At 38.1% G+C, this 25,203-nt stretch overlaps 1 protein-coding gene across 1 annotated transcript in view; it reads left to right on the top strand.

The window, feature by feature from the left end:
* The window catches only part of SHOC2 (SHOC2, leucine rich repeat scaffold protein), a 40,435-nt gene that overhangs the window by 6,678 nt on the left and 8,554 nt on the right, over nt 1-25,203 (top strand). The window contains exons 3-4 of the mRNA XM_009277864.2: nt 9,094-9,231; nt 22,224-22,354. Of these exons, the coding sequence (XP_009276139.1) occupies nt 9,094-9,231; nt 22,224-22,354 (269 nt within the window). The remainder of the gene's footprint in view (nt 1-9,093; nt 9,232-22,223; nt 22,355-25,203) is intronic.

Below are 25,203 nucleotides of genomic sequence, written 5' to 3' on the forward strand. Positions count from 1 at the left end.
TAGTAGTTTACTAAACTGAACTAACTCAGTAACCCAAAAAATGAAGAAAACATCTTCTGCCAAAGTACAAATAATAGTCTTTTAGTAACTTGGCAAATTCAGGCTCTAGGTACCTAGCAAATCATTGCTACTAGTAATTTATTGGAGCTATCTTAAAACTTTTCCAGCAACGTATATATTGCTTCTACATTCTTAATGATTGAAATTATTTTTATAGACTGCGTAGTAAGCTTGAGGTCTTGATATGCATTGTTGTATTTTCAAATATAAATAGATTTGTTTGAATAAGATCTAAAAATACTTAAAAATCCATTTAACTGAAAACATATTCCGAGGTTTGGTTTTTTAAGTCTTTTTTTTTTTTCCATGTTTAGCCAAAAGCTCTGTTCAAGAATAGCTGAATTAGGGGGAGCTTTCATGAAATGGCTGTGCTGATGTGTAACAGCTTCATGATGTTGAAAGGGGCAGTATCCACTCCCCTCCTCACAGCTTCCCAGCTGCTTGCTTCTTCTGCCTCTTTCATCTGAGCTGTTCCTTGGTGAGCTGATTTATCTCACTAAACTAACAAAAATATTAATGGTTTTGCTACTTTTGTTGTCTGTTACTTTTAGTTAGTTGAAATCAGTGAAGTTTCAGATAAGACTGGAACTGGTGTAGGAGGAGGAGTGGGAGAGCATGAACTGGAACAGGGAGAGCAGGACCGCCACTTTTGTCCGCACTGAGCTGTTAAATCAGCTTGGCTCGCTGCAGCTCACTTGTGAAACCTCACAGGTAGGATTGCTCATGTTGTATAAAAGCATGTGAAGTGCACTGCAAGTGGTTTGAAGAAGGATGGGTTACTGTCTGCAGAGAGCCATTGAAAATGCATCATATTTGCAGAATCTCTTTCTCTTCCTTTTCCCCCTGCTTTCCATGTCTTGTTCCACAAAACCCTGTGGAGTTTATTGGGAGTCCTGGTTAGCGTGAGCTCAGCCCCACCTTCCTGAAGCAATTTTTTGTTATGTTTTTATGTATAGTGGTGAGAATTCATTGATGCAAGTTTCTTGATGGCAAAGCTACTCTATGTTGCTCTTTGTGAACCTAGTCTTTCTTACAAATTGCATCCTACCTAATAGTGGTGATAAATTTTCAGAGTGCATCTTGCCCAGTATCCTGCTTCTGACTGTAGCCCTAAGCAAATGTCTGCATAAAAACAGTGTAAGTGTATATATGAGGCTTAACTTGACTCCTTTCCCAGATCCAGCTATTTTCATATCGGGGATTTCCCGAGTCTGGTGCAGCTTGTCTCTAGTAATTTTCAGTAGACTCCTCTTCCAAGGGCTTGACCATTTTTTCCCTTTAAACTCCTATAAACACTTTGCATCCTTAGCAAGATCCACAAGTTTGTTTTGAACATTGTTCTTGACTGAAAGGTCACTGTTACGCAGTTGTTGAATATATATACATACCGAGTGCAAAAGCAGAACTTACCTGTTCACTTGGCTGTTGAATCTTGGGTGGCATCCATGAAATAAAACCTTAACAGAAAGGTTTCCATGTGGAAGCTTTGCCAAAACACAGTCTGGAGGGATACTTGTGGAAATGAGTTCACAAGGTGGACTCCAGCTTCATCGCCATATCTGGTAAATTGTCCATTCTACTGATATCAAAAAGTTGAAGATTAGAATGGAAGAATGCGAACACTTTGGTGAGTCAGACAGTCAGCACGAGAAGGATGAAAACCAGAGGAACTGTCTTGGGATGAGGCCAAGCAAGTACTTCAATTTGCAGGCTGTTACTTAAGCCTTTTGCATTTCTTGTATCAAGAGTTTTATTGCATTCCACCATGTTGTGTTGAGGGAATTGTTTTGCACAATCAAGTTGATAATATTTTCTTTGCAAAGACAAGGTTGCATCTTATACCAGTTTTGGATATATTTGTCTTAGCACACAGAGCTCAAATGGCAATAATATTGTCAACATGGTTGAAATTACATTTGCAGAGTTTCTGCAAGTTTCTTAAGACTCCAAATATTGTGTGTTCTGTCTGTGAATGCAACTCTTATTCTATGGAGAATCTGGTCAGGGCTGTTCTGCAAGGGAAATATTTTTAGATTGTAATTCAGGGAATCTGCCTACACCAGACTTGGAATGTCTCTGAGACTCTCGTCTGTTCTTCCCTTCCCCCATCTACCCAATATTTAGATCATTTGTGGTTTCTTCACTACTTTGAAACTCTTTTTCATAACACTTGCACCTGTTTGGTTTTCAGTAGCATAGACAGCAAACCAGATGTGTGCAGCTGCATTAGTTCATGTCTGCTCACTCCATGCTGAATATAGTGCCTCCTTATTAAATGACTTGTTAGTTGCAAAGCTTTTCAGTGATGCTCTGAATTTCATTTCCCCTTTTTTTAGCAAACTTGACAATATAGAGAAATATTTCTTTACATTATTTGTATCTAAGAACCCCTTCTTCTGTTTCAGCGGTTTGAAGGAAACCAAGTTGTGTTCCTGGGCTTAGTTGGCATGCTCATGTCTGCAAACACAACGGTTGAGAATATTTTTATATTTTTGTATTCTAATGTGATAAAAGCATGAAGTTGTGAACAGAAGTGGAATAAATATAGGCATTGATATGTGTGTACTGCACCCTAGAAGTCAGAGAAAATGACTGCTTATTTGATCCAGTTCTGGTTGCTTTCTTGAGCTTGGAGGAAGGGTGAAGAACTTTGATTTTGGCCAGCTTCAGCTTTGGTGTCTGGGTTCCGATTCCTGTGAAAGCTCTTGTGGGGATGCAATTTTGTCTTGTCATCTAGTCAAATTCCTCCTGATTAAATTTTCTTCAGACTGGCTTTAGGATAATGATTAAGTAGTCCTGCCCTTTTGATCTACTTGCAGAGTTTATTGGGATGATGCCTCAAGTGTAATTCCAGTAAATACCGACAGCTTGTTAGAAGTCTAGCCTTTTTTTTTTTTTTTTTTTTAAAATATCAGTGCTGCAATTATTTTAACTGTTTGAATACTTTCATAAGTGCTGAACAGAGGGAAATAATCCTTTGCTGCTGCTAATGCAGCCCAATAGGTGGTTAGCCTTTATTTGAGAGCAAGCACACTTGTTCCACGCTCAAAATGGACAGGATCCAAGATGTGACCCCAGGTTCAGCTTCACTAGGACCCCCTGGTCCTTCCCTGCAGAGCTGTTTCCTCACCAGCTGGTGCGAGGCTGTACTGCTTTACAGGGTTATTCGTGCTAGGTGCAAGACTTTGCCTTTGTCTTTGCACTTCATGAAGTTCCTGTTGGTTTATTCTACTGCCCAGCTCAAATCCTGCCTTGAGCCCTTGCTAAGACTGTTTCTTCGACGTGTTTCACAAGTTTAAAATGTTGTTTGAACACGTTTTTAATTTTATTTATATTTGTTACTTTCAGTTATAAACAATAACTAAGAAGTGTTTTGCTATTGTGTCATGTTGAAGCTTGTTTTAGACCAGATTTTGAGTCTTTCTTTTCAGTTGAGCTTAGCTTCTGTGTTTTTGAGTGGTTCCCATAACTAGATCCTGTTGCGCATTCTGCAAATTCTAAATATTTTACTGCGCTTATTTCTTACTTACATGAATATTTTAACTTTGGTACATAAGTCACTTGTGACCATATTAAAATTGCATTCTTTCTACTCAGTAACTTTTCTGCGTAAGTTATAGTTGTGCAGTAATAATTCCAAATAGATCTGACTGCTTAACTGTTCTTTTGGGCAGTTGGTAATGCACAGCAAAAAGTTCAGGCTGTCTGTTACAGTGATGTACTCAAATCTCATAGAGAGGGAAAAGATTCTGAAACTCTAAAATGGTTTTGAATTTTTTTCTAAAATCAGGACACTTATGCCAGAGTTTATATAGACAGACTAAAAATTCTTTTGCCGCTCCCCCCCCCGCCTTTTTTTTTGGTGCCAGCAGAGTACCTAGTGAGAGATTAATAACTACCAAAGTTACTTGTAACTTGTTCCCAGCATTGCTGATTTCAGATAATTATTCTTTACAAATTAGCTTACAACCAGTGTTCTGACACACCAGCCTGAAGTCCCACTAATATTTGCATTCTCTTCTTCCTTGTACTTTCCATAGGAGTGTTGATCCTCTTGCTGTGTCATCTGGCCCAGGATTTATCATGTCATGAAGGATTTCATAATTTTCAATCTGCTTAAGCATGGGCAGGCATGGAGTTAATCCAGTGGAAAACAGGCTATATTACAAATTGTGTTTGCCGTCCAAGAGCGTTGCCCACTGAGTGAATTAGTGGTAGGAGGCACTGAAGCCTCTGCTATTGACCTATACTGTCTCCCTATATGACTGTTAATTTGTGTGTACTTTTATTTTTTTTTTAATGAAGCTGTATTTTGTTTTTTAAATAGCCAAGAAGAATTTTCAGAGGTATGTAAGTCAGGGCATGTAACTTGGTCCTCTTGTCATAACAGGCTTTCAAGGTTGGCCATGTAATGGGACTATAATTCTGCCTCATTATGCAGAAAATATTAGTCATTTCATAATGCTGGGGTTTTTCAGCAGGTATATTTAGCTTTGTCATACTATAACATTTAGTCTCCGTGCATATGAGAACAACAGTGAGGTGATTGCTCACCCCATCTTTTTTAAGGATTGTTGAGATGTATACTTAGTTGTATTTTTAAGAATGTTTTTAACTGGAAGGTGGTTGGGAGTCTTTGCGAACTATTTTACCTGAAAATGCGTGTGAATCGTCTGAAATTTTTATCTTGTAGAACTTTTTAAAATATAAGTTTTTAAAAACTACATAATAGGATGTAACTAACTGTTTTGTGAAGATTTATAGAGAAACTGCTGTATGTGTTTCATATGGGCATTACTTCTACTTCAAAATTTTTTATTGTCAAGTCAGCTAGTACATGCAATTTCTGTCTGCTTTCTTGGCAGATTTTGAGCTTCAATTGCTTTTTTTTTCCCCTTGCAATTACGGTGCAATATAGTACTAAAAAAAAAAGGCAAAAAAAAAGGGGGGGGGGGAGAAACCCAACTGCAAACCCCAGCACCTTAGTTTATTTTCTAATTGTCCTGAGGATGCTTGTCCCTTCAATGCAGTTGCAAATAGTCCATAGAGAATCCTTTATTCACTACTGTGAGCTTAAGATCTGTCTATTTTGGCCATTACTTGTGGTGAAGAGTTAGTTCATTTTACCTGTGATTAGTATTTCCCTAAAATAGTGCTTGCCTTACTCCAGTGATTTTGGGTGTTCGAACAGCCCTTTGGTGAAGTGATGCTGGAGTTCTGTACGTGGTGAACGGGAACGGGTTTTTCTTTAGTAAACTGCTTTCTGGATAAGGCTGATTTTGAGCTGCAGCACGTTTCTAGCTGGCGTATTTCTGTTAAATTGATTAAGATATTAATGTATTTCAGCAAAGTTTATGTTTATGTAGTACACCAGAAAAGAGCAAATGTTGATGCTTTAATATGAGTAAGATCATGAGCTCCACACTCATTAGCCGTTTTTCTTTTTGTACCTGAGCAAATCTTTCTTTTAGGAAAACTTTCTTTTTGATTTTGACATATGCTTCTTACCCTGGCCAAGCAAAAATGCCAAATTTCAGTTGTATCTTGGTGAAACTTATTTTCACCTTTTTTGGAGAAGCATTTCCTTCAGTACAGTTGCCACTGTTCAGACAAGAAGAAGGACACTTTCAATGACTGAAACAAGCTGGCTTTACATCAGCTCCTAGGAAAAGCATTGTGCAGATGGCCTTAAGTTTGGCCTCTTTGTTCTTGCAGATCATTATTTGTTGTATCGATTGTTTATGCCATGTGTTTATCCTGGCATAATTTTTGAAAGAGCTGCTGTTGTGCAGCAGTGCAGTGCACAGTGTGTCCATTCACGGGGTAAATCACTGCTGTCAGTCAGCCGGTGAAAGAGCTGCCCCAGTTCTTTAGCTGCTGGCCTGGCGGCAGCGTGCTCTCCATACCCAGAGTGGTTCTGGTCCCATGTACTGGGATGTTTTCAGTAGTGTTTGGTCATGTTAACTGCAGTGTTGCTGGTACTCAGACCTCCATGCACGCAGAACAGAGCGCCTCTCACCCAGGAAAATAGTTAACAGTTTAAGGAGAGCACAGGGCAGATGGTGCTCATGAGCACAGGGCGTGACCAGCATTGGTTTGTAAAGGACTGGACCCTTTTATTTCCTTATCCCTCTATCTTCCCATACTTGTCCTTCCTAAACCACATTGATTCCTCCCTTTCCCCTTCCCTAAAGATCCCATAGCAACTCTTACCATCCCAAGTTGCTTTTCCTTGCACCTCATAGTAGGTGTTCATGCCCCATAGGCAGTAACAGCCCTCAGTCTGCGAGGTGCTCTGGAGAGCCTTTCCATTTACTCACTGTGATGGGTCTCACACTGGCCATGGGGCTGATGGCTCTCCTGGGACAGCCAGTATTTGGGTTCTCCCATCCACTGCTGGTCTTCCGTGTGCCTTTGCATGTGAAGATGAGCCTCTACCACATCACCTAAACATTTTTCACCTTGTAAAGCATATTGGATGTAAGAATTTTTTTCCATACGTCATGGAGAACAACAGGAGAGATGTACCTTGAGTGCTTTTTGTTGACTTGCACGCTCTGTGTTGTGTCTGAGCAATCCAAGTTAAAGTACTGAAAGAATTTCAGTGCCAACAGCACTTCACCTCCCCTCTCCTTCTGCCCTTAGGGGGGGAAAAAAGAACATTTTGGTGAGATGCTGTCAAACCATAAGTAGTATTATGTCCAAGAGCAAGATTCCTTACTGAGCAATGTGAACTAAAAGCTGAATATTATACTCTCTCTTGAAATTGCTTTTCTTAAGTCACTGTACTTGATGATAGGGCTTTAACTTTTGCTTGATTTCTGCTCTAAAGTCTAAAATTTGTTGGACAGTCCTCAATCTCTTTTAACATTCAAAATTTTTATTAAGTGTTTACCAGTGTGGCTTTTTAAAATAATGCCTGCATTTTTAATATAACAGTATTAAGTATGGGTATCCAAATTAAACCAAAGTGTTAGCTTGCCCTTAATTGTCTAAATAAACATAGGCAACTCTCTTTTTTTCCCTCCTCAGAATTTGCTAGTAAAATGTTTGTTTCAAACACATAGCTTGCTGTTGTCAAAGTTTTCAGCAGGTGCAAAAATGAAGTACAGCAAATGTTGCTGCAAAAAAACAAGTCTTGCTTCGACTTCAGCAGATGTAGAGTGGGAAGAGTCAAGTAAATGAGAAATCAGTGTGATGAAATGAAATTTATGCCATATTTCAAACTTGACATCATTGGTTTAGTTCTGAAGTGAAAACAAATGAAAACAGCAATCATGAAGTGAAAACTACTGCCCCAAAGTGCATGAAGGTTCTTGAGTTATCTTAGTAAAGATTTGTGGGGTTCTTTGTTTGTTTAAAAGGAGGGATCTTGAAGTCTTCCTCAAGCTTTTCTTCCTCCTATTGCTTTCTACACCTTGCCTACTTGTTTTCATGAATAACAAAAAGATGCTCCTACCACAGAACATTAACTCTTGCTCAATTTTTTCTTAAATTTGTTTTCTTCTGCATATTAATGGCATTGAAATGTGGTTTATGCAGTGCTGGATACAACATGTTTGACTGTTGACTCTGGTTGCCTGGAATATACTTGAATGCTGACTTAAGAGAGGGGACACACACAGTGATGGAGGAGCTGCTTAAGCACCACCTTTACATTTCCATCTGCATAGTTTCTAGAAAAACATCCCAATTTGGGTTAATAAATGCAGGAAATAAGATCAGTTATATGTTAACAATCTAAGAAAAACGGAATAATGAAGCTGTTGGGGTTGGCTTTTTTTTTTTGCTGGCCTTCCACAACTGTTTCGTGATACATAGTAAGTATTGTGGCTACATGACACCTGCAACTCAATACAGAGTCTGAATTCATAAATATTTTACGATTTATTAAATCACCAGTTGTGATTATCTGCTGATCTAATGGGTAGACACTCTACACGTCAGAACTTGCCCAGGCTAGTCCTACAGGCCTGTGGGAAAATCCTTACAGGATTGTGTCAAAGATACAACACTGAAGCTTAAAAATAGACATTAGTGCCTCAAAAGGAATTTGCTACTCTTCCAAATTTGTTACTCACTGACTCATGCTCTTATACACAAATACAGTGACCTCATCTTTACTGGATAGAGTTGAAGCTGTTCAAATGATTTGCATTAATTTCACCTCCATCAGATGCAAAAAATGTGAATGCATACACCTGTATTCATGCACACGCTTTTTTTTTAAAAAAATCCAACATGCTCTATGGCTCAGAACACAGTATATTTGTCATTAAAATAGGTAAAACTACTGTATGTAGAGAGTTGTGCCTAGCTGTACTTTTAAATTAATGTGTAAATGTCAGGAATGAAGCAGTTCAGTGTAAAGTAGCTCTAAACTCCAAGCAAATTCAATCTTTTTTAAGGTTTAACAGATAAGCCTTTTATTTCAAACTTTTATTTGCTATAGCTCTGCTTGCATATATTAAAAATAATACTCTGTGTAAATAGGTTTACAGTTTACTTATCATATGTTGCCTTCTTTGTGATGTTTAAAAATAGCACTCAGGACTTTGGGTGGATTATCTAGGTTGCCAGCCAAATAATTTTGATCTCTCTTAATTGCTGATTTTGTGCCTGAAAGTAATTCATGGTATAAAAACAGATCTCAATTTCTCAAAATTCAATACAATTCACTTTCTCCATGATGTTTCAAACTTCTGGTCAGCCTGAAACAAGTATGAGGTATAGGTTTTGTACTTGTATTCCACAGCTTGAACTGTCAGAAGAAAATCAACAAATAAATAAGATTTCTTCAGAGAATCTATGATAGCTTTATCTGAGTTTTTCAAAATTGTTGATCGGGTTTTAGATCTGACTGATGAAATTATGATCCTGTAATGCCTTATTTTATATGTATAACTTTATGGTAGCCATAGCTTTTTTCAGATTATCCCAAAATCTGTCTGATTCTATTAATCTGTGCGGAAGTCATTGTCTAGAGCTGTACATTAAAGAACTTGATGTTTTGGTTTCCTTGTGTGTTTTTAGGTGAGTTGTGTAACCTCATAACGCTGGACGTAGCGCACAATCAGCTTGAACATCTTCCAGAAGAGATTGGAAGCTGCATGCAGATCACCAACCTTGACTTGCAGCACAATGAGCTCTTGGACCTGCCAGAAACCATAGGTATGTGAAGAGGCTGGAGAAGAGAAAACAAATCACTATTTCAAAATGTTCAGTCAGAGGAACAAATTTAAGAATGAGTATTTGGTTTGTGACTGTATAATGACTGGTGTTCAGCTCAAGGCAGCTTCACACTTGAGATTGAAAGCAAGGTGTGCGTGTTACTTTAAATGTAGTTTCTAGCTCTCTGAATTACTTTATTAAATCTAGCTGTGCTGCAGGGTGCAGCATCATTTAAGAATGAGAGTTACAAGGAAAAAAAATCCATCACTTCTAACTCTGATTTAAGGTGTTCTGTGGTTATGAGTAAATGTCTACAGCTCGTCTGTCCATTCTGTAATGAGACAGCATATAAAGGAATAAAAGGCTAAAAGACTCGTAGTTGAAGTGTAATACTTTGGCAGATAGTTTTAGCTAACATCTTTGGCTAAAGAAAAATAGAACTAAAAAGATAAATGTTTTAAATTAATTATATATATTTTATGCTGTTTGGTAGAACAACTGAAAAAACCTTCCAAGTCCACGAAGTTATCATGCTCTAATGCAATAAAATACAGAGGGTTTGCAACTTAGATTGGGAATAATGGCCTGAAATAAAGACCATCCTGATCGGTTTCAGAATCTCATAAAGGATGAAACAACAAAATACGACTTTTCCTATTTAATTAAATCAGTTTTAAACAGATGGCAGAAAAAGATGCATACTGTGATTTTAAAAAGACAAAAAACAAGGCCATCATGATTTTAAGCTCTTATTTGTCACCAGAACATACTCAGAAGAATGAACGTTATCACTTAAACAATATTTAACGTTGAACATTCTGTTAATGTACTTTAATGTATAGTGAAGTGAATGAGCAGAAGAGTGAGGAACCACTTAACAACACTCCAGCTTTTCTTCTAGCAGTAAATTGTTGAATGTGAAGTTACTGTGGCTTTTTGTTTAGAATGTTTGACCTGAACAGAGTTTACATTGATGAAGTATCCACTGGAGCTAAACTTCCTTCCTGGATTGATGATATTTTTAAAGTCTGGAGATCCTGTTCCATTCGGAATTTGCATCTAACTTACAGAATTCATAAGCACAGCCTTTATTTTTGTAAATCTTTTTGAAAGTTGTTTTACGTAAAACTTATGTGTACTGTACATGTCATGTTTAGGAAGTGAGTTCTCTGGATAAACTGCTAATTATAGGAAAAATTCTCTAAGCAAGTGTGAGATTTCCATTGTCAGGGTTTACAGACCACTATTGTTGATTCTTGTGCAGAATAGTAGTATGATTTACTGAGTTGTTTAGTGACTGGCAGTCACTGAACTTCTCGGAGGACCACAAAAATCTTACTTATAATATGCTGCAAGACTGTGCTTACAGGGAAAGATCTTTGGGTAGGAGAGGCACAAAGTTACTTAGGCAGTTAAGTAACTTGTGATAGATAGGAAATTGCTGACTCTGCAATCAAGATAGTTTGGACTCATCTGTTTCTTCAGAAAGTTACTGTAAGCTTAGGTGGTTTCTATTGAGTCAGGTTCATACCTGGTTGGACTGGATTTCTGCCTATTTTCTTTGTTTTGTTTTTCCATTGTATTGTCTTTATAGTGTTTTGAAGTTACTTATTTTTAAATGTATATAGCTGTCTCTTTACATGCTTGCCTGAGCTGAATATCAATGCTATACAGCTCAACAAACCACCAAAGACAGATAAATAATGGTAAGACACAGCAGTGCGCCGTTGTGTCTTTAACCTTACACTGGTTCAGTTTTTGGTCCACTGGAAAATACCTGTTGTTTGTATTGACCAACGTGTAGTAGCTGAGCATTTCTGTTTTAGAGTAAAAACTTAAAATCAGAAATCAGTATTTGTGCCACATACCGTTCACAAACAGCCAGAACTGAATACTGAAGGGAAAAATTTTAAACTCCAGCTTAAATGATAATGATCAACCTACATTTATGCATGTTACAGAAAAGGCAGCCGTAGCCAGTTCAGCAACATTGGCTTTATTTCTTAGTCATCGCAGTTTTGGTTCAACATTAAAGCAAGTTGCGGCTTGATTTTTAGATTACAGCTTGCTTTGTGGTTAGGATTGTTCAGCGAGAGACTTTGAGTACTGAGAAAAACCCAGCAAGTAAATGGCGCGTGGCCGCCTGGCGCGCGTCGCTCAGCGTGGCTGCAGGATGGCCTTTCCAGCCCCTCCATCTCTCGCTCCAGTTTCTGTCTCTTCCCTACTCGTGGTTATCTACCTGGTGTTTGGCACAACTGGCTTTTCTTGAAACATTTACACGCTGCCAGGTTTCAGTACGCTTAATATGTAAATGCTGTTAATGTTTTCCCAGTTCAGTCAAACTGGGGTGGGGGTCGCAGACCGGGTACAAAAAAGACCAAGCACATTTGCTCGTTATAAATATTTAATGTACTATGAGCCTATGAGCCTCCTGTTATGGAACAGGCTTTCCATTACTGCCAAGTCTGTCCCCTCCTCCCCTGCTGACACCCTTTTGATGGAGGCCTCTTTTTTTCTTGAGAGGGATGTTTTTGTTTTTCAAAGCAGCTTGACAAACAGCCCCCTTCCTTTTCTGTTTCTCCCTCAAAAAGGACTCCTTCCCTCCTCTCCGTGCCCCCCCCCCCCAACAACAACCCCAAACCTCTTGCAAAATGCTTCTTAAATTCACTGCTGGACTATCTAACCAAGTTTTAGTTTTACCACAGAAAGATTTCTGAATATGCCAATTTAAAAAAAAAAAAAAGAAAAAAGAAAAAAGCTTGTTTTCTAACTAACAGTACTGAAATGTGCCGGAGCTCTGAGGAAGGGATGTTGGAGGGTGACATGCAGGGGAGTGGCAGGGAAGGGATTATGCATCAGCAATGATTACAGAGGTAGGAGAGCCAATATACCCACTCTATAAAAAAACAAAGTTCTTGTTTCAACTAATGCTGTATAAGCATGCTTTCGCGCAGTAACAAATGTCGATTTTAGATATTAGTTGTCAGGAAGTGACCTAATGTCTTGCTTTATAGATACTGGCTTAATACATTCATATCTGTATTTCTGTTGATTGAAAATTGTGAAGTACTTTGTATATTAGATCACTTCCTGTAAGAAAAATGAGCTTTGTGGAACGGCTTAGCACATTCCAACAGTCTCAAGTCTAGAATCAAAATCATAGTGGGATCTTAGCTGCTCAGTGTTTTAATTGCAGATTTTTCCCCCACCCCCATGTTTGGTTTTTTTTTTTGGGGGGGAGCGGAAATTGCGATCTACTTTTATTTACAGTGTCTTATCCCGGTGTGCTTAGCTGGCACACTAATATGTCCAAAAGATATATAAAAGAAGGTGAAGAATGTACCATTTATATTAAAATTAATAATTGGACTTTTGAGACAGAGAGAAAGCAAATTTTGGGTGGAGTAAAGTGTTTCTTTGGATTACAGACTAGCTTACAAAATTTTGTGCTGCAAATACCACATTGTGAGTGTTCCCTCTTTGAACTTTTAATTTTAGCATTCTGTACAAATGTGTTCACAATTTCATATTTAAAAGCACAGAAACACTTATTTGAGAAAGAAATTCAACAGTAACAGAATTACAGCTTTAAAAAAAATCAGATTCTTCATCTGTTTTGTAATTTTCTAGTTTTGTGTGTTTACGTGTGCAGTTTGATTATAGTCAAATGTGCCATATTCATGGACATTTAAGGCAACAGACATTTTAATAAGAAAAAGAATAGTCAGTTGTAAATGTTCCAAAATGATGCTTTAAAAGCACAAAAAATTCCATCACTGGACACACTTTCCAGTGTCTGACATGGCACTGTTCCTAAGAGATGGTTAGGAAAATGAGAGGCATATTCAAAGCCCTGCACTATATTCCTGCCCTTCGCTGTAAGACACGAGCTCAGAAGCTGAAATCACAGCTCTCATGAAAGCAAATATTATGTGGACTAGCTTTGCCATTTTTGCTGGTTGAAATTGTGCTACAAACTAGGCTTCTAACCCGTGGTGGTCTCATAAAGGGAATGAAGCTTCTGGTTCTTGTTTGGCTTCAATTCTAGATTTAGTAAATGTAAAGCAGTGAAATTGGCTAGAAAATAGTGAGTGGCAGGAGAGGGTAAGTGGGAGGTGACTGCTCACTGCCTCCTTCAACGGCAGAATGGGAGGGATGAAGCAAAGCCGTGAGGTGTCAACCTCAAACCAGTTAAAAGCAGACTGTACTGCATGCGATGGGTAGGGAACACTTGGGTGTTGGTGTTAGCACAGGTTGCTGTAGATGCTAGCCCCAGTGTACCTCTGAGAGCACTGTTGTGCTATTAAAACATATGGTTGATAAAACATGAAGCATCGTGACCAGAAGCAGGCATATATGATTGGTACAGCTCAGATCATACAAATTGTGGTTGAGAACTTTAAGTTCCTAGAAGTCCTAGTAAAGGTGTTTCTGTAGAAAAGTGGAACTACTTTAAAATGTTTTTTTAAGTTTAGCAGGCTTAGCAAAAACTGGAGAAGTCTTATTCTGACACGTCTGACAAATGTGCTGGTCCTGATGAGACCCAGCAGAGCACCTGCAGCTCCCTCAGTGCTGAGGGGTGATGTTCATACGTGACTGATGGGTTTGGTGTTACTAATTACTCACCACTCTGATGGAGCAAAGTGCGTAGGCTCCTGCTCCTGCTTTGATGGCAATATTGCTATTAAAATTCAAGGACGTGACCTAGTGCTTTGGTCTGTGAGCAGTCAGTACTTTGCAGGATCAAGCCTGTTTCCTTAGGCTCACATTGGGAGATCTGATCAGCGTTCAGTGCTTTGTCTAAGGTTTTGTTCTTGGACCGTGCTGTTAATGAAACATTTTATATTAGATTCTGCTAGTATTGGGCAATCACAATAAGCTTGGCCTTTTCTTTATCTGGTGGAAAGCAGTGGCTCCCACTCTTTTATTCTCATTTTTGGGTTATTATAAGACTTTGCTAGTTCTCATGGTGGTCTCATAAAGGGAATGAAGCTTCTGGTTCTTGTTTGGCTTCAATTCTAGATTTAGTAAATGTAAAGCAGTGAAATTGGCTAGAAAATAGTGAGTGGCAGGAGAGGGTAAGTGGGAGGTGACTGCTCACTGCCTCCTTCAACGGCAGAATGGGAGGGATGAAGCAAAGCCGTGAGGTGTCAACCTCAAACCAGTTAAAAGCAGACTGTACTGCATGCGATGGGTAGGGAACACTTGGGTGTTGGTGTTAGCACAGGTTGCTGTAGATGCTAAAAGCTCACAGGGCAATGTGATGATTATGCAGAAGAAAAATGTATCAGTTGCTGCTAAATTCAAGTCACTGAACCACATGCTGTTGAATCTTCCTCCAGCTCTTGGGGAAGTTTCAGGGTGTGCTTTCCTTTTTCTTAGGTTCTTTTCTTGGTATCTGCTGTTGCGCATTTTTTTCCAGAGAGAAAATACTAGGTGGATCTCTGGCCTGAGTGCAATAATTCTCACATTCCTTAATTAGCTAAAATTATAAATGTATATTCATGTGTTATACATTTTATAAGTTTATATAGTGGGGCAGACTTAAAAAATTAAACACATCTATCACTTAGGAAAGGTTAATATTCTTTTCTGCATTGCCAGTTAGGTATAAACTGTCCTTACAATGTGATTTTACATTTCCGTGAAATCAAAGATTTATATAAAGGTTTTAAATAGTAAATTGAAAAGGAAAATAAGACTACCATTGAACAATTAAATGAAATAAATTTTGGTTGCTTTGTGTTATTGTATGAAGTATGAATTGAGTAAAATGCAACACTTTCATTGATAGCCCCAAATAGGTCCCAACTGTCGCTTTTGACTCTGTTGCAATGTGAAGTGTTTTTGTGTTTTTGTATCATTTTCAGCTAATTATAACTTCCCTTTTTTGTTTTAATAAATAAATCTCCAATGCAAGCCCAATATAGTTAAACACATATGTACTGTTTTTCTGTAAAAGTTAGGCTAGCTTCTATTGTCTTATTAATTCTGAGTTTATTGATTTGATGTGTATTTATGAAAATATTTTTTATTTTGTGTTTTAGTTGGATATTCTTCCTGGTAAGACTAGGATGGGGACAATTTATTTTAGTGAATGTACATACCATCACACAGTAATTAGATGCAGAGACCAATATGTACAGATATATAATAACTGCAGCTCAGCATTTGCAGAATGTTTTGTATACTGCAGAAAGAAAAAGCCCGTAATCTTATTGTCTTTATGTAAGAAACAGGCACAAGGGAAGAGTGATTCAAAGGAACACATCAGAATTGAGACAAGCAGGTCTATTAGTTACATGCATTTTGATGAACTCATGTTAAATGAAGTTGAATTTTCGTAGCTTAGACAGTTTCAGAAACATGTCACTAAGAGTTTGTGCTCCCTAGCCTTATGCAGGTGTTGTGTGTGGTGCATGTCAGATACCTGAGCCTCTGTCACTCAAGTTTTGCCAGAATCTTGCATGCATCTTTCACACATATGCAGTCGGCAATGATTATAGTCTTAATTCAGAGTTGAAAAATAAATGACTGCTGACATGGTCATGCTTTGGCCTTAATTTTGAAATAATGAGGGAAAGCCTGTCTTTGGTTGATACTGTTAGACTGAAAATAGAGAGGAATCTCTTTGCTCTCTTCAAATGGCATTTAAAGCGGTAAGGGTGGTAGAGATTAATTATAAATTTATGTTAAATAGCTTTCTAATGGATAACATCTTTTAGGAGAATTCCTAGGCTTTGTGTAAGGAGGATAATGCACTTTGGTTTGAGCAGGACAAAAATGATGGACCCTGCTGACCTTCTAATTTGTGAGTCTGAATCTGCCTCCTACACTGGCCTGATATATGAGGAGGTATTGGTGGCTGGAAAGAAAAATTAAAATACACTAAAAATCACTTCACTGTTAAACCAGTAAAATCCGGAGTTCATAAGTCAAGCTTTGTGTTGTGTTCAACTATACCTTTGTATTTGGAAGAGCATAATTACATTTCATGCTTTGGCTTTGGTAGTTGGTAGCAATGATCAGGAGGGATTCTCTTCTCTTCTGCAGTTTTGCTGAGTGGTTGCTCTCCCACCTCCATCACCTTTCTGTCCCCATTCCCAATTTCCTAAAACATCAGCCTTTAGGTAGAGCATATTAAACATTAGGGATGTTCCAGCCCTGCAGGTTATAGAAAGGATTTGACCTCTCTCGGATGATTGATTGGTGACACGAATTTACATTCATACAAATCTATAGGCTTTGGTTTAGGAAGGAGCTGCTCCCAGATCAGATGAGTAATAACTATGGGATTTTGTTCGGCTTTCCTCTGCAACATGCTCACTGAGATCACCTTCAGGATGTCTTGCCGGACCAGTCACTTTGTGCTGTCGCAGTGTTGGACGTTGGCAGGCATCATCTTTGCATGTGGAATGCACTTGAAGGTTAAAATGGTTTATCTGAAGCCTTTTGTTTTGCTCTACAGCTATCAGGGGAAATGGTTTGCTTTCTGACAAGAGATTAGATTAAACAAGTCAACAGCTCCTTTCACCTAAAAATCTGTGAAACTGTTCAACAGTTGTCATGGAGTATGGCCGACATCTGGAAAAACTAATATATAGTAAGTACAAAGTGTGGGACAGGCATCTTCTGACTTATGGCTATTTTAGGCTAGGAGCACTGTTGAAATATCTGAACGCAGTGTTTAATCTCTATCCATAGCTGGCCATCTCTAGCTTGTCTAGTCTCTCCTACACAGTTTTCAACTCTTTTAAGGCCCTTAGGTCCTACCTGCTTTGTAACATACTCATTGAACCTCTTTTGGCTTTTTCTTCTGTATTGTAATCTTTGTTATTCTCACTACAAGATTAATGTGATGAGCTGTGTTAAGCTTAATTCATGTATGTATTTTTAAAAGTGACATCAAGTTAGATTTTTTAAAAACTTTTTTATTACTTTTGGATGTACCTCTTGCTTTCCATTTGTTAAAAATGACATCTGGTACCTTTCGTATGCAAAACAGCAATTTTATCTTTCTTAGAAGAAGATCTCTTAGTGAATCAAGTGAACTGCGCTCTATGAAACGTGTGGTAATGTAAAATGTGTTCTTTAATAGGTGGCTACTTGTGTGCAGTTTAGTCAAATCAAAATTTAAGAATATTTATAGAAGTTAGACTATCAGAAATACTTAATAGTGCCATGTTGTTTGTAGCAAGTTCTTGCAATTATCTATTGCGTGCTGAGGTTCATGTATACTTTTGATTACAATCTCATAGGTTTTTGATGTGCACAGCTCTTATAAGTCCAATTTGTGTTTTTAACATTATCTGCAGAAGAGTCTTCTCTAGTGAACAGATTTTAAATTGATCTGATGCTTCTGATTTATTTAGGAGAAAGCAACTGATCCTGGTAGCAGACTAGCTTGATGAACTAAGTTATGTAAAACGGACAAATTATTCCATCTTTTAGTAATGATGCAGTAATATTTCGCACTAAGTAATGACCCTTCATCTAAGGATAGGGAATTTGAAGGATTATTTTAACTAAGGGAGGGAAAGAAAGAGGTGTGGTAACTCTCAGAAGAAGAGAGCATTTGTCGCTCTCTTTAGAAAGCACTGGTAGGACTTTGAATTAGGAATTTGGATTTCTTTATATTATTCAACATACCAGATCCTGTTTCTCTTGATTTTGAAATAGCCAAGAAAGAGATGTATTGCTCCTACTTGGAGAACCACTTCAGGTGGTCTTTCTAAAAAGTGTGTTTTTGCATGGTTTTCTGCTGTATTTCCAGTCTTCCCTTCATTTTGGGATTGGCAAACACCTGTTTTCTCTTTGGCTAATATTTTTGAGGTACCTTTAATAAAGAATTTAATTTAAAACATCTATTTAGAGTCCGTTTTATAGTAACAGTTTCATTTAATGTTTCTGGATTTGCATGCTTCCAAGTAATTTTTAATTCTTTTCTGTGTAAATTAAACAGCTAATGCTGAGAGAGACATGCAGTCACTCCAGTGAAGTGATTATGAATTCTGCACTTACGTTGCTTCAAACCTGAGAGCTGGTCAAAGTGGAGCCCACTGATGGGCATTAGTATGCTCTTTGCTGGTGAGAAAATGGACCTGAAACAAGGTGGCTGTGTGAAGTCTGATTCCCAAGAGTGACTATTCACACCAGAAGTTCAACTAAAACAATTTTGCAGTGACTTTCTTAGGCCTGGCGTAAGTTTAGCACTTAGTCAGGCTTCAGTATTGTATTTTTAGAAGTACCAATGGATGGGGCAGTTGAGTTTACAAGGTTTTTTTGTAATGGGCTCCCTAAGAAAACAAGTTGGAAGGGGTTTTGCTTGTTGCTTTTCCTGCTAGTAGCTGCTTTTCAGTTGTGGTTATCAAACTGTCATGTTCATGAACATGCTGCATTTTCTGAGTCACTCTACCTGCGAGAGGCTGTTTTAGAGGTACCGCTGAGGTGTGGTTTCAGTGACAAAAGTACAACCGCAAATGATCCTGATGACTGTCTGACTGAGTTGATTGTATAGTTGTTACCTTCCTCGCCTATTTTTTAGACTTAACCACGTCAGCGGCGTACCTAATATGGTACCATCTCAGAAACCAGTAGCTGAACCAGAGAAGGTGGAGACGAGTGCAGGCACTGTAAAGCAGCTCAGAATATGAGTATTGGCTGGGTAATCCTGAGCTTGCGGAGCTGTAAGTGGGGTCATTTTTGTTTGTGCAATGTGCAAGGTCTACTGTTTAGCAACTTGTAACAATTTCTGTTATAAACTGGAGGTTGTCACTTGGTGGTCGGAGAGCCGGCAAGGTGGCCTGAGCATGTTAGCCAGCTGCCCAGCGGTTGGACCATGGGCCATGGAGGCAAATATCAACATAATTGTACTGGACACTAAATCTGACCCTCCTGGTTTTTAAAACTCTGGGCATTCCTTTAAAGATAAACAAACAAACCCGCTAAGTTTTAACACACTGAGCAGAGGGAAGAGCTATAAGGATCATCCTATTTTATGAAGAGGAGACTAAGATCTGGCTTCTCCAGCATGTGAAGATAAAAGCTGATAAGTGTTTCTCACTGCGATACATTCACAATGAGGTGTGAGTATGAACTCTCATGAGTATGAAAAGATATCAGTCTTGTTGATGCAAGACTAAATAGCAATAAATTGGCTATAAATAAATTCTGGCTTGAAATGAGCAGGCGGTCCATACTGCCTGCATCAGCTGGGTGCAGGACAGCCTTTCCAGGAGCAGTGGGAGAGCTGCTACTGGTGAAGCTCTAGCTGAAATATTGCTGCTTTTGTTGCAGTTCTCAGGAATAACTGTATTTAGTGCTGTGGTGTGTAAGACACTCACAGGGAATGTGGTACATGCAGGATGTGTCTTCTGTTATGTCTTCGCATGGCTTTCCCATGGAGGAGAAGGATAACTAGTAGAGAAACAGTGATAAAGTTCTATTGAGAAATGCTACTTATGATAAGGAAAAATTACTGGGAGCTGCTATTTATGCCTCCTTTCTGATAATGCCATGAGGATAGCCAATGTGTGTCATTCTCTCCTGGAAAATTATGGTACAGTTTGACTCTCTCTAATGGCTGCCTTGTTTCACTTTTCTGAAATGCCATGTTGCTGGTAGGAAGAGCACCATATACATACAACCTGTGCTCACAATCTGGGAATTGGCATAGTGACGTTTTATGGCTAAGCAACAGTTGGCATCATGCTGTCTGCTAGAGCCGTTCCCCGTTCGTCCTCTTTGCCTGAAAAATCCAGATCAGCATCTAGCTCAAGGTTTAAGTAGTGAAAAAGAACAGTACATTGATATCTTATTTTGTGTAAAGTTTGTCATTTGTTTTGTTAGTAAAGCATTAAATAACAATTCAGAGAAACGCAGTCAGGATGTGCTTTGTTTATCCCTAGAATGGCAAATCCTAATGATCTTGGTTCCTTGCAATAGGATGTCTATCGTGCGAAGTGAGGCCAGTTTCCTATACAGCCAGCAATGCCAGATCTCACCGAATATGGCATGAAGTAGCTATGTTACGTACAAATGTGCATCTTTTTACTAGTGGATTGTAGGCCTAAAATAGATCTTAATTATTTTCTTTAGTGCATACACACACTATAGGATTTAACCTCAAAAGATGAAGATTTGTGCACTGGAGAGCAATATTGATAGCCCTGGATTTTAAATGCCTCTTTTGGTTAAGGGAAGACTTTCTTTGCTGCTTCTGCAAAAGCTAATTGTTAAACTTTTGGTTAGGAAGACTTTCTTTGCTGCTTCTGCAAAAGCTAATTGTTAAAAAAAAACCACCAACACCCCCCCCCCCCACTGCTGTTTGTTAGCTAAATATCAGATATGCACTGAAAATTCATCCTCTTTTCTTTCTTGATTTGTAAGACCCGTATAATTTATGTTCTACATAAGGATTTTTGTTTGGTGTTTTTGTAGGTGGGTTTTTTTGTTGGGTTTTTTGGTTTTTTGTTTGGTTTTTTGTTTTTACTTTCATTGCTCTCGTGAATCTCCATTTTAGTAACTACAGTGAATAATACAACATTCCGAATTCCAGTTTTTATTAGCTGCATTCCCAGCTACTCAGTGATGTAGGCTTATTCTTACAGTATATTTTGACGAAGTCCAAGAAAGAGGTATTTTGCCACTTCCTTTGTTGAGACTTTTCCTCTGTCTAGCAGATCCCGTTGTAGCATTTGTATTTTCATTCTGCATCTCTTTTTATTGTTTCATCCTTTGCTTCCAAGCATATTTCGTACACTACATTTGCTTCTTCCTTTGCTGTGTTCCAGTAACCTTTGTATAAGTACATAAGCATAGACATTAATATATCCTTCATTTAATGAGTAGTTAGACTGTACATATTAAGCTTCCTTCATCTTTTTAAATTATTTCTGCTTATTCTTGCTGCTGTTTGTTAAATCTTACGTTTCTTTTCTAATGTGTCTTGCAGAACAAATGTGTTGTGCCATGAGTGGTTGTAAGAATGAGTGTAAAATAGTGAATGTTTGGGAAGGAACTGATTGATTGTGTGACTCTCTTCACAAGCTCCACTGGTGTGATGTACACACGTGCACAGACACATTTTCTGATCGTAGGGATGAGCCAGGAGACTAAGCACTTTTCTTTGTACTATTTGCCAGTTGACTTTTCAGTGAAGTTCAAGGTCTTGCTACCTGCAGGAGAGTCTAAATGCCCCAGCACAGTGTAGTTCAAAGACATCCTTAAGCAGTTGATTTTGGTCTTGAGTGCTTGTTAGATGGTATAGGTTGGAGCTAAAGGGAGCTTCAGATGGGAAATTTTCAAGTTGCAAGTTTCTCAAGAATTTTTTTCCTGACAGAAATACATATCAACTGGGACTGTTGGCCCAGCAGTATTAAGAAATATTTTCACATGCACTATTGTCCAGATTTTTGCAGACTTCCTCCAGACTTTTCCTTCAGTATCATTCAGAAAACTTGGAAGTTGTTTGGTTTTTTTTTCCTATCACTTTTTAAAAACTTTGTTGCTTTTGGTGGGTGGTAAAGGTTTGTTTTGTTTTTTTTTCTCCTGTAGAGGAAATTGTTTTGCTAGGACCTGAGCTGTGTGATGTATGCCCAAGTTCTGGTAATATTAGTCATGGCATTGAATGGTGCTATCTCTAATTTAAAAACGTTATTTTGGAGACATCTGGGAAATGATAGAGTTGTTTGTTGGTAGAAAGATCAGGATAGAAGGACTTCTACAATAGGATATATGTCTTGCTTGCTTACCGTTATCATGCACAACTTAAGAAGAGTAAGTAATATGCACAATGTACTTCTACTGCATGGTCGACTTCAGCATTGGAAAGCACTGTAATTTGTGAATCTCCTGTTTTGGGATGATAGCTCCATTTCCCATATGAAGTTTGAAGTGTAGAGTGTGAGACAACAAAAGAATCAGAAGTCAAACCTCGTTCTGTGCCTTTGTGTTAATCTAACGATACATTAATAACTGTTTCCTACCTGTAGGAAATCTGTCCAGTCTAAGTCGTCTTGGCCTGAGGTACAATAGGCTGTCAGCAATTCCGAAGTCTTTAGCAAAATGCAGTGAACTTGATGAACTGAACCTGGAGAACAACAACATTTCTACTTTACCAGAGGTGAGAATTAGAGGGAGTGGATTTGGGAGGGAATGTTGTTGTAAGGCATCAGTGTTTTGTAGAGGGATTGGAACATGTGAAATTACTTCATCTTGCATCACAACTCTGAGGAATAACCTTTGTTTTAATCTACGTGTGTGAAATATTGCAATTCTGTACATATTAGGTGTGTCTAACTAGTATAGAAGAACTGATGTCATACGACTTCAGTCAAAAGTGGGAACAATACATGTGGTTGTGTTTGTTGTCCTGTCTCTTTAGAAAACCTTAAATGAGGAGTCCAGGTTCCTACCATTCAAGCTAGATAAAAGCTTCTCAGTGTTTCTGTTTCATGGAGGTAGGGAAGAAGTAGAAAAATGAAAAATGGGGTATCTTTCCCATCTAATTGAGGCAAGAACGACCTTTAAGAGAGTGGGTAAAGCTTGTTGCAGCTACTTGGCCTCAGCATTCTCGTTCTAGTGTGGAAAAGTATGCTGCTGACACCGATGAGATATCGTCTGGCAACTCATTGACACACCTTCTGTCAGTTATGAAAAATAAAAATTTGCATAATTTTTCAGTTTCCAGTGGCTCTCTGAGGATCATGGGAGAAAGAGAAATCTGTTTTCTTGCTTTACTTTTCAGAGTTGCTGCACTTGATTGTCTTACCTTGGTCTCTCTTGCTTCAGGCTTAGTGTGGGAACAAGGAAAATGTCCATAGTTAGAAGTTCTGGAGCCACCTTGTCAGTCTCTTTAAGTAACATGTTCCCTGAACAGAGTGCTTTGCTAGCTCTGGGGTGGAGAGGCAGAAAGTTCTAGTCCCCTGTGCATCTGTACATTTTTCTATACTTCATCCCTAGAGTTTTCTGAAAGGTGCCCCTGTGGACTCCAGTTTCACAATCCTGGATAACTACAGTAGTTGGTTACAGACCACTTTTTAAATACAGCTTTGATGTCTCCAGACTTTGAAACTATTTCAACTGTTGGTTATACCTTTCATCCTGATTATCCTTTTCTTAGTTTCTTGAGACTGATTTATCAGGATAGCAAAGTGTGAGATGCTTGGCTGCATACTGCATACTTTTGGTGCTAGTAAACATTTAGAGAAAATGTTTGACTTGAAGCATTAGTGCCTGAGAAGAATTGCTCCAGTGACGGAGAAAAATCTGATGTGATTGATTCTTATTTTGGATATTTCTTCCATTGCTTTAGAACTGTTTGGAGATGAAGGCTTCAGGACACAACACTGTCTTATTTTGTTCTGTTTTAATAATGGTCCAAACTGCTTTCCTAAGCGTTTTTTTTAAAAAAAAAAGTATAAATTATTAGTATCAAATATTTCAAAATGTATCTAAAAAGGTATATAGGAAACTATACATAGAAGAAAAAAAACAAAATGCATTTGGAGTTAGGCAAAGTATTCGTAGTAACAAAGTGCAATAAGTAACTAGTTTCCTTCAGATAAATTTCTAAACTCCGCAATGATAGACTGAAAACCGAGAATTTAATAAATGTTTAGGTAAAACTATAATTTAAGAAAATGCTACTGACTGAAAGCCACCAGGCTGCTTTTAAGACGAGAGCTAAGTGAGCCCACCCCACCCAGGCATATTATAAAAGCAACTACGGTATAATTACAAAAAGCTAATGTGAGGGATGATTACTTGCTTTAAAATATATTCAGTCATAATACAAAACTCTTTGACTGTGCTGCCTTCTTCACGTATATTTGCCAACAGTATGTTAACACTTAAGCTGCTACCTTGCAGCAGTGGATAGTTTATACTGTAATCTGTTTAAAGTAAAACATTCTGTGCTATAATACAAAGAACTGTATTTGTAGAAGAAACTTCTGACTTTCAAAACATAGCTGAAGCTGCTGACACAACGCCTAATAAATATTTTATCTTAAAAGGATGGGCTGGAAGAAGACAGCACTGCCACAGCTCTCATAAGAGCATTGTTCTCTTTGTACTGCCAAAGCTCTCTTGCTTCCCTTCAAATGTATTTAATTACTGTAGGCTATTAGAGTGTATTAGCTAACATATTTTTAATATTTTTTGTATGGAAGCAGACTTCAAAAATGGCTTTTTGAAATGCCAAGATCCGTTTGAAGCAATTAAGTGTGTTTGTAACAGAGCTCAGGGACTGCCTAACCCTAGGACAAAGTATATCTGTTAATTAAAGTATAGCTAGAAGCAGTATTTCCTAATCAAAGATTATACTAGTTAATGATTAGGTTAAATTAATACTGAATTGAAGATCCATTATTTTATTTTTAGGGGGAAAATTGCTTCACTGGTATTTGCTGAGATCCCCCCAGAATTTTATTTCAGTGCTTAAAGTTTTAGCCATGACATGTAGACAAGTCCCTGTTTAATCCTGTTTTATTTACAATAATGTTAATAAACTATTTAGAAAAGTAGCCAAAGCTTTCCTGGTGAAACAACAAAGCCATGTTCTTAAAGCTTTTACAGTGAATATAGCACTGAAATTGCAATCCAGAAATACTGACATTAGGAATATGGTTGGAATCATTATCTTGTTACTGCTCTTTCCTGATTGCAGATGTTGCATTATTTATGGTATGTAATGCCATGCATAAATCTCCAATTTCTGTAATACTTAAGCAAATAGGGCTGAATTCAAGTTGGCAGAGTAATAAGCAAAGGTGACACTTCAGCAGTAATTTAGATCTCATTATTCATCTCTACAGTTCCAGCAATGTGCTTGGCATGTAACTAACAGATAAACTCTGAGATCCATGCTGCTGAGATTTTTAGAATATAATTAGATGGCGAAGTGAAATGAGACTCTGGATTCAATGGGCAACCATGGCTACACACTTTAACTCCAGGCTTCTTCCTTTT

Source organism: Aptenodytes forsteri, unplaced genomic scaffold (assembly GCF_000699145.1).
Source record: "Aptenodytes forsteri isolate BGI_AS27 unplaced genomic scaffold, ASM69914v1 Scaffold15, whole genome shotgun sequence".
Classification (NCBI taxonomy): Eukaryota; Metazoa; Chordata; class Aves; order Sphenisciformes; family Spheniscidae; genus Aptenodytes; species Aptenodytes forsteri.